Genomic DNA, 10,375 nt, shown 5'->3' on the forward strand with positions numbered 1-10,375 from the left:
TTGGTTCCCGCCTCCTGCGAGTGGAGGCGGGGTGGAGAGAAGAAAGCAGGCCAGTGGCCCACCCTGTGGAGGTGGGGACGCATGGGCAAGGAAGAGCCCGCTTGGCCAAGGGAACAGCTGGGGCAAGAGGCCTGAGTGTCCCGTTCCAAAGCTGGTGACTGGGAAAAGGCCTAGGAGCTCTCCGGAGGCCAAACCGCCAGGCTGATTGGTGGTGGGTTCCATGGAGGAATCTAGGTTGATCCAAAGCTCAGGGCTGGCTGGAGGCAGAGGGCAGGCAGGGGTGACCTGCTCACATTGGCATGGCATCAAGTGTCCCCTGACTGGCTCCAGATGTTGCCCAGCAGTGCATCCCCAGTTTAGGCCTGCCTTATTGAGGGGTCTCTGTTCAGGCCCTCACCAGCTACGTCCTCAAATAAGTTTCTGGGTCTCGGTTTCTTCATCTGCAGCAAAAGCTAGGATAAAGATGGAGGAGTTGGCCAGGAAGAGGAGGGGGGCAGTTCCCAGGGGCCCAGCCTACTGCTGGGTAAAGCCATGGCTTTTGAGCTGGACCTTGGCTGGACCCAGCTTCTTACTCTAATCCTCCTGGGGCAGGTACAGAGGATGTGGCTCCTGGCCTTCTCCCTATCGCCTGGCAGGACCACGAGGAAGGGAACTGGTTTTGTTCTCAGGAGTAATAGCATGGTGTCATTTAGGCAGCTGGAAGAAGGCAGTGTGTCTGGGCAAGGGGCCTGCCACATGCTTGCTAAGTATCTGAGGTAGGAGGCAGGCTCTGTGTGTTCATCAGCCTGGCCTCTACGTGTTCACCCAACCCTTCCTTTAGTTAGTCCCCGCTCCCGCTGGCCTTAGTTCCTTCACTCTGTGGATGGACAGCATTGAGGACACATCCAGGAGTCGCAGGCTGTGGCAAGGTCTCTCCCGTGTCTCCCAGGCAGGTGCCTAGGCTGCACCCCAGAGCCTGGTTCCACAGTGGCTGGTTGCATCACACCTGCAGGTGAGCTGAGGGTATCTAGTGATCCCTGGTGTGGCCTGGATGCCAGGAAACCCTCTGGATGCCAGGCCTCCCTCAGAATTTGTGTTTCTTGTCTGTGAAGAAGAGCCTCCGGAACTTGTCAGGCTGGAAGGAAGGGAAAGATGTTGGGGCCTGGGCTCCCCAGCAGAGAGGGGAAGACCCAGGCTTAGAAGCTCTTTGCTCAGGTCTGGGGTGAGGCCCAAGCTGGAAAAATGATGCCAGGATACAATGCTGGTATGGCTCCCACCAGCCTCTCTGGGGCCCCAAACCCCACTTTCAGCCTTCACATTTAAGATGAGGCTTTGCCTTTGTCTGGCTGAGGAAGGGTGGTGGGAAGGAGGCCTGTGAAAAGGGTGGAAATTACTGCAGGGCATCGTCTTCCCTCCCGGGTATGTCCTGGTCTTCCTGCTCCATCCTGCCCAGCTGGGGCCTTGCTATGCCCTGGTGGGACAGGGTGGAGGATGGGAGGGGTTATATACAGGACTGCCAGGGTTAGAAGAGGACATGGGAACATCTAGGGGGAGGGGCAGACATGGCTTCTGAGGTCCTTAAAGGACAGTCCACTGACTAACTCTGAGGGGATCAACACCTCAGAAAATGTTGGGGATAAGAGCTAGAGCGGGAGGTCACAGCCCTGCCCTGAGGGAGGAGCTGGTTCCCTAGAGGCCTTTCGCTTTGAAGCTCGGGATGTCCCAGTTCAGGCCAGGAGAGGGACGTTTCAGCTTTCCCCAGACTTGAGGCTGTGTTCACAGGAAAGAAGGACTTTCCATTCCTATTGTCCACAAGTATAGGCAGCTGAGGGATTGGGGAGGGGGTGGGCGGGCTCATCTGCCTCTCTGGCACCAGGAGCAGCTACCTCCCTCTGGTGTTCTAACCACCCGTCCCCCATGTTCTCCTCCTCTCTATCATGAATCCTCAGAAATAGTCGCCCTGCTCACTAAGAGCCACCTCTGACAGTGTCTTGTCAGGAAAGAATGTGGGATATTGTTCCTTGGGCAGCTGCCCTGGGCATAACCAGATGGTCAGCTCATTTTACAGACAAGGAAGAGAGAGCTTGAGTAGGGTGGCCACCTAAAAATACAGGCTGCCCAGTTAAATCTGAGTTCTAGGTAAATAAACGGTTATGATTTTTTTGAGACATATCAAAACTACTGGTTTATGTTCAATTCAAATTTAACTAGATGCCTTGTATTTTTATCTTGGTGAATTTGGCAGCCCTAATCATCGGGGAAATTGCCATGGCCAAAGCCACAGGCTAGAGAGCTGCTTATTCATGACTACTGCCAAGGGCCTCCTTTCTGCCTCCCAGTGGTTCTGACAGCCGTGCCGTGGAGTGCTCTGTCTAGAGGAAGCTCTTCGGTGGGCTAGAAGCCCTCATTTTACCCCATGATCTAGCAGCTGCTTCTTCCACCCTTATATGACCAGGTGGAAAAGTTCTGGGCCCTTCTGAGCACCAGCAGTGACCTGCTCATGCTTGACCCCACACAGGTTCTCTCTACGTAGTCCTGGCCGTCCTAGAGTTCACTATGTAAGCCAGGCTGGTCTCAAACTCACAAAACCCTCCTGCTTCTGCTACTCTAGTGCTGGAATCAAAGACGTGCGCCTCCATGTCTGGCTCGCCAGGTGTTTTGTAAGGACCTGACCACCCACCCTCTCAGGGGACTCACCTTGTGCGCCCGTCCTGTGTCCTTGTTCTTGGAGGCTGGGATTTGCTCATAGGTGTTCCCTGGCTCTGGAAGCTGAGAGGTCCCTGGGATCTTCTCATAGCCACAGTTCATGGGCCCTGATAGTTGGCTGTAGGTGGGACTGGTTCCAGGGTATGGGAACTTAGTAGCGCTTTGCCAGCAGGTTGGAATCTGCTCATAAGGGCCGCCTCCGTGGTCTGGTCTATCCCTACTCTCCTGGCGTAGGCCTGCTGTCCCAACAAGCTGGTAGGTATCCGTAGAGCTGGCTTCAGAGGAGGATTGAGCCTCGTCGTGGCTCAGCTTTCGAAACCCCTGCTTCCAAGTAGTAGCCCGTGGTCCCAGGGCCTCAGAATTGGGGAGCAGGGGCAATCCTAAGGAACTGTAAGGCATTGTAGCACACTGGTCTGTCTTCACCCCAGATGGGGCAGGCTCTGGGCTTTTGGGATTGTTCTGGTCTTCATCTGAGAGATTCCTTGAGGGCTTCCTGCCTGGGGAACAAGCCAGGCTGCCAGCTGGGGCTGGCCTGTGTCTGCCGGACACCTCTGTGCCCAGGCCTTTCTGTGTGCGGTTCGCCTTCTTCAGGTCCGCGTAAATGATATCACTGGGGCCTGCAGAAGGCTCATCCAGAAGGGAGGGACTCCTCTGGGGAATGGGGGGCACTCTAGTGGGTGCCTGGGAGAGAGGGACAGAGAATGTTTTAAAAGGCACCCCGTTGTTGCCGTGACCTCACAGCCCCTGAGCTGTCTTTACAAGCCTCCCTCCCTCTTGCTTCAGTTTGCCTATCATATGCAGGAACTGGTTCATGACGTTCATGTTTCCTGGCTCTAGGATTCTAAGTACAATCTTTACCTTGGCATCCAAGGTAACCAGCTCAACAGCCAACCCAAACCCATCCTGTCCTGTCCTCCTGCCTCCAGTGTGGTCCGTTGGACCCCCAGGGCCCCACAAGCCCACCCACACACTGCTATATACCCTTTGAGAGTAACTCTATCCCAAGCCCTTTGCTCATGGACCCTTTCAACAAATATTTACTGAGTACCAACAGCATGACAGGCAGTGTCGTGTTCCGCCCCCCCCCCATGCCAAGACAGGGTTTCTCTGTGTAACAACAGCCCTGGCTGTCCTGGAACTCACAGAGATCTACTACCTGCCTCTGCCTCCTGAGTGCTGGGATCAAAGGCTTGCACTGCCACCACCGCCCAGCTAGGATAGGCAGTCTTAAGTCCTGAGGCCAGTTTGAGTTTACATTCTAATCTGGAAACAAGCACCATGGGGCTGTGCTACAGAGTGTACAAGGACTCGATGTAGTATATGATACATGATATAGGACTGTGTCATAGGTAATGTCGTGTCAGCTTATGATCAGTGCTGTGGAGAGCAAAGCAGGTAATAAGAGTAGAGAAAATAACAGGTGGGAAAGGTGGCGTGTCCTGTAGGTAGGTCAGGTGGGAAAGGTGGCATGCCCTGTAGCTCAGGTGGCCTTTTTTGAGGAGAGACAGGATGCAGTATGAGTATAAGTGAGGTCACTCTCTGGTAAGAAGAGACCCAGGCAGAATATACAGTGAGTTCAAAGATTTGTGGGTTTAAGAACGATCTAGAAGGCCAGTGGGGCCATGGTGAGGAAGGGAGGGAAATTCTGGGTACTGGAGAGGCTCTTGTAGATCCTGAGGGTTTTAGATTTTATTCTGAGCATAAGAAGTCCTTGGCATGTGGTGTCACATGCCTTTAATCCCAGCACTCGGGAGGCAGAGGGAGGTGGATCTGTGAGCTCAAGGCCAGCCTGGTCTACAGAGTGAGTTCCAGGACAGCCAAGTCTGCACAGAGAAACCCTGTCTTGAAAAACAAACAAAACAAAAAAGCAACAACAAAAACAAGTCCTTGGCATGCTGTGCTCTATGTATCAAGGACATTCTCTGAGCCTATCCCATCATACAGACATCCCACTTTATAGTTTGCTAAGTGATTTTCAGATATCTCATAACTGTTCTTATTGAGACCTCCCAAGAACATCGAGAATGGTAAGTAGATTCAGAGAGTTCAGGCCTCACGCAAAGCCTTACAGTGAGAAAATGGAAGAGTCTAGTCTAGGTTTGAAGCCCACCCAGCTGACCAGGGCAAGCCATAGTGTTGGCGGATCACAGGGGACTGACACCTGGTTGTGCTTCTTATACCGTGGGCCAGATGCTCGCCCGATGCCTAAGATACTGCTCTGGTGGTTTCTAAGGACCTGACTGTGGTAGGACCCCCTCATCCCAGGCTCGCAGCCATCGGCCTGTATAACACAGAACCTGCCTCACCTCTGCACTTTCCTCTTTCGAGACAGTCCAGGGACTCACATCCAGGCCTTTCTTGGTGTGCAGGAAGGAGACCTGGGGCTTTGCAGGAAGACGAGGGCTGGTGGCCTTGTCAGGAACCATGGTGGGAAACTCCATGGCAGCTGGATTTTCCAGGCCTAGATTAGTCTGCTGGAGGCCCGTGTTGACAGCGTCATACAGGTCATTTTCCTCTAGCTGGAGGCAGTGAGGATATAACAGACTTATGGTCATACACTGGCAGCCTCCAACTGTCCTCAGGACAGTAGGAAAGGGACGGAAACATCCCACTAGGTTCTTGACCTTGGCAAAGGTACTTTTTTGAATGAGGACCGTGACTCCTCCGAGTTCCCTTGATAGGATGTTCCTGGGTAATTGCCACCCCAAGGACACCCAGACACCCCATCCTACCTCCCTCACCCTGGGAAGAAGAGTGCCTACCCGTGGGCAAGCAGCAGCAAGGGTCTCCCCAAAAGGCTCCAGCTGCACTTCCTGGTAATGGCGTAGGAGCTCTTCCAGGGTGCTGTGACTGAGGGTGTCTCCTGAGACAAGGTACCGTCGATTTCGGAGCTGGTTGATGACAAAATGGCGGCAGCGGTCACTACCCCTGTAACACAATGACACACGGGCTGGGTTGGGCTGCTGGCTGCCAAGGGCTGCCCTCTCCATGTGCATCTGTGGTGTTCCTCAGGGAACTGGGGCAGGGGGTGGGTAGGGTGATTGGGGTGGGGGTAGAGGTGGGGGGTAGGGTGAGGTGTGTGTGGAGGGGTGGGGGAGGGGGAGCTGTTTCAAATGTCTGGGGTCTTTGGAAGAACCTGAGCTTGTTCTTGGGGAGGGCAGGGCTGGAACTAGAGTGATTGAGACACCCATTGAGCCCAAAACAAGGGCACCCCAAATCTTGCTCATCAGATTCACTAATGCAATAATTTCTCTCTCTCTCTCTCTCTCTCTCTCTCTTTGTAGTACTGGGGGTCAAACCTAGGGCCTCACATAGGCTGTCCAAGTACTGTAACAGTTAACCGTGCTCCCAGACCTACTTACCTATCTATCTTAACTTTAAATCCTTTAATTATTCACTCATTTATCCTTGAGAGAAGATCTCACTTTATAGCCCAGGCTGCCCTACAGCTGTTTAGTCCAGGTTGGCCTCAAACTCAGGCGGATCCTCCTGCCCCAGCCTCCCCAGTACTGGGACAGTAGGTATGGGCTACATGCTTGGCTAATACAGTATTTTAGAAGCTCAAAATGAGTGAAAACAAAAAAATAACAACAACCCATAAACATAAAAACGAGGAAGAACATATCAAAGCTGCCAGTAAAGACAAGAGCCAACCCTGCACCTTACCATTCAGCTTCACCCAGCCCCATCCTCTGGAACAACTGGACCTCCCCTCCTATAAAGCCTCACCCTCTTCATTTTCCCTGTTTTAATGGGAGAATGATTTAAACACAGAGCACACGTGGGTGTGCAGCAAGATGAATTTCTACATAAAAATGCCCCTGTAGCCACATGCAGATCAGGATATAAAGCCTCGCCTAGCCCCTCCCTGCCAATGCCCCACAGGTGGCCTCTTCCTGACCCTACTGCCATACATACATTTCTTCCTTTATGGAATTTCCAATAAATGGAAATTATGCAAAAGTCCTCATTTGTATCTCACTTCCTTCTCTCAATGTGTTTTTCAGATTCGCTGAGATCCAAACAGATTTAGCTTCTTCCTTTCAAAAGTTATGTGGAGTGTCTCATCTGATAGAAAACCTATAGTCTATTGGGTATTTAGCCTATTTCATTATTGAGGTTGTTGTAAATATAGATGTTGTTCATATCTTTTGGTGAATGCATGTGCTCATTTCTACTGAGAATGTGCCAAAGAATAGCAGGAGCAAGACTGATCAAAAGACACGTGTATATGTGTATTTTACACACACACACACACACACACACACACAGGAAATCAAAGTTATCAGTCTTCTGCTTGTTTGGGGGCTCCCCTCTATTCTGGGAAGGTCGTTCTCCTCAACTAAGCATGCTTCAGGAAGGATGCACATGTTATGCTGAAGGAGGAAGGAGACACTCCGTCTAACCACCCAGATCAGCTGAATCCATCCTGTGGGGTGACAGATGTCGCAGCCATATTGCCTTCACATCCAAATTTATTGGTCTTTTATAGTGAGAGCTTTTTGTGTCTAAGAAATTTTTGTTTATCCCACTTTCATGGGCAGTTGGTTAGCTTATTGAAGTGTTTGTTTGTTTCCTTTAAGAAAGGTTATTGTTTTCTGTCTTGGATCTATGATCCATGTATAGTTATTAGCTTTTGTACCTTGTGTGAGGTAGCGACCACTTTCTTCCCCATTTGGATATCAACATGCCTTGTGCCAACTGTAGGGAAATCAGGAATGGCCGTGACACTCCTGGTGTGGATCAGGGAGTCACCGTGCTGGCTCATCTCTGGACTCGGCTGCTCCTTTTCACTGTTTATATTTCTCTGAGCACCTCCTCTTGCTGTCTTTTATGAGGTGGCCCTCTGCCTAAGGTCTCATGAGGGCGAGAGAAGCTCAAAGAAATACATAATAAAAGCAGACCCAAACTGAAAAGAGATCTGAAAAAGCTTACTTATTATATTTCCAAGTACCCAAAATAGTGCATGGGGGAAAATGAGTATTGATCAGTGATGAACATTTATTTAGCTCTTCCAAGATTTGTGCAGCCTGTTCGAGGCACTTTCAAATGCATCATCTTACTGAGCACTTCCAACAGTCCTGTGACAGTAACTAGAATCTTCCTGCTTTACCTATGAGATGACAGAGGCAGAGAAGCTTCCTCCGGGTTAGGATCTGAACAATGAGAGTCTGTGCACATAATTTGACTCAGAATCTGAGGACTTGGAAGTTTGCCCTGCAGCCCTGGCCTCCTTCTAGGTCTCCAGAGGGAGCCTTCTACCTTCCCAGCTCAGCCTCCGTTCAGGCCAGGGTTCATAGTCATCACCTCTGACATTGGACTAGGCCCATGTCTCCTCCTTTTGGTCTCATAGCCTTACATTAGTAAGACCCAAGATCTTCATATTCAACTGGTGGCGTGGGTCCCCACAGTCTTCACACCTCTAGACTATCTCCAGTTCTCCCTCCTTATGCTGTAAGGAGGACCCTGGTGAAGTGGCAGTCTGCCTGGACCACTTCTTTGTGTCAGAAATCTCATCCAAGGCTATCCTGTTCCCACATACCCTGTATCCAGCTGCACCCAGGCATCTGGGGCTCCCAAAATCCTACACTTCCGCTCCTGCCAGTCCATCTGCTAGAAGACCTTCTTATACCCAGCTGTGCCCTCGTCCCACTAGCAAATAGCCATTCCTCCTTTACTGGGCTCAGCGTTCATCGGTGCTCACCAGGGAGATGTTTTATCTGCCCCCCCCCCTTGTCTCTTGGAAGGCTGCAGCACCATTCTTGGTGATGGTCAGTGCTGCTGCTCTGAAAGGGTTGGCCAAGCATGGGTTGGATGAATCATGGAGCCAGGGCCCAGGGAGAACCAGACAGTGGGCTTCTGGGCCTCCGTGTTTGCCAGCAGGCTCTGGGGTATGGAGTCTTGAGGCTGCTTGCCCCTGCAAACTGGCCTCCCACTTACCTGTAAGAAAGGATGTAGCCGACAGCCCGGTCACTGAGGCGGATGAGGAAGGAACCAAGAGCTTTGTCCCTGAGCAGCTGCTCTGTTTGCCTGGACAGAGGACATGCCATTAACTGGAGCCTGTACCCTCACAATAGCCAAGCCTGAATTAGACCTGCCTCGGGATCTTTGCAAGCTATGTCCTTAGGACCTCGATTGAGGCAGCCTTTTAGTCCTTGATAGAGAACCTTCTTAGACCTCTGAGGCTCTGAGACCTCTCAGGTGTGATCTGTGCACACAGATATTCCCAAGCACAGATTGCCAAATCCCACATTCTGGTCCCTGTGCCAGGATAACCACGTGTCTAGGTTTCCTGGTCAGTTTTCTAGCTTAATTACAACAGTATTTCAGTGCTGATATATGGCGCAGTCTTTTAACTTTCGCCAAGATACTCAGAACTCATCTAAACATGCCCAGCCCCCACATGGTCTACTTTCTGTCCTTCCCATAGCTACAAAGACTTCATGAGAGAAATGCCTTTCAGACCTGCCTTCAGAAGCTTCCTCAATCTGTCCCCCTCCACCTCAAGTGTCCTGCCTAGTGAGGAAATTTCAGGAGCCCAGAGTTCCAGAATCCTTGGGTGATATTCTCAGCCCTGAGGAACTGTGGGCCATCTGGCCATGTTGTCAGGGGCAGCCTTACTTGCGAGTGATGAATCCATGAAACCAGGGGGGCAGAGCTCCATTTTGCAGGATAGAGGGGGCCTGTGTCTCCATGAACCACTTCAGGGCCAGCTCCTGGATTTCAGCCAAGTCCCTCCCATCTCCAGCCTCCCCTAGTGCCTTGGCCGGATGCAGCTGCTCTGGGCCGCCCTCCATCCTGGTGAATACTGATGGGCAATAAGTCCCGATGATGGCTGCGGTCCTTTATATCTGTGTGGGATGCAGCTCATTTGCCTGAACCCACACCCTCGCCGACGCCTGAAGCACACAGGAGTCCTATTACCTCTGGACTGGCAGCTGGTTCTCTTCTGGGAAGCTTTGGGACCAGACTTTTGGGCTGGCTAGAGTCACTAGCAAGAGGCTACCATAGCAGCCTGGTGAGAGATCAGGCTTTCCGCGATCTCTGGGCCAGCAAACGAACTGCTGACTTTGGCCTCATTTCTCTCAACCTCCAGCCTGCCTCAGCTGAGGAGTAGACATTAGCTTCAGTCACAACACTGCCCCTGTTAGCAAAGTCCTGGATTTAAATTAGATGCATCTTGCCCTGGCAGAGGCTTTTAGTGTTTTGGTGGGGAAATTCCACGCTGATTAATTTTTCCTCCCAATGCAGGTTGTATCAAGTATCTACTGTGCACCATATAAATCTGGGAATAAGGCCACAGCTGCTGGGAAAACATTTTTGTTATTGTTGTGTGTGTGTGTATGTGTGTGTGTGTGTGTGTGTGCGTGCGCGCGCGCCCATGCATGTGTTTGTGGAAGTTAGAGGTTGGTATTGGATGCCTTCCTCTATCTTTCTCCACGCTGTGCTTTGAGACAAGGGCTTTCGCTGAACCTGGAGTTCCTGTTTGGAGTCGTTCCTGGGGTCCACCTTTCTCTGCCTCTCAGTATGTTCAGCTTTTATGTGGGTGCCTGGGATCCAAATTAAGGTCTTGATGCTTATGATGCCAGCACTGAGTTTACCTACTGAGCCATCTCCCCAGTCCTGGAGAAGCACTTTTTACTGACGGAGGTGGACGGACAATAAATGTTTGCGCATGTATGTGGAACAC

General features: G+C 51.4%; 1 protein-coding gene across 1 annotated transcript; it reads right to left on the bottom strand.

The window, feature by feature from the left end:
- Nucleotides 1–1,063: 1,063 nt before the first annotated feature.
- Nucleotides 1,064–9,515, bottom strand: Sh2d7 (SH2 domain containing 7). The gene is made up of 6 exons (XM_028864980.2): nucleotides 9,307–9,515; nucleotides 8,626–8,715; nucleotides 5,448–5,613; nucleotides 4,992–5,204; nucleotides 2,677–3,366; nucleotides 1,064–1,114 (listed from the first exon to the last, which is right to left on the bottom strand). Exons 1-6 carry the CDS (start codon nucleotides 9,480–9,482, stop codon nucleotides 1,064–1,066), a joined length of 1,386 nt encoding a protein of 461 aa, XP_028720813.1. The 5' UTR covers nucleotides 9,483–9,515.
- Nucleotides 9,516–10,375: the final 860 nt, after the last annotated feature.

Source organism: Peromyscus leucopus, chromosome 7, assembly GCF_004664715.2.
Source record: "Peromyscus leucopus breed LL Stock chromosome 7, UCI_PerLeu_2.1, whole genome shotgun sequence".
NCBI classification, from domain to species: Eukaryota; Metazoa; Chordata; class Mammalia; order Rodentia; family Cricetidae; genus Peromyscus; species Peromyscus leucopus.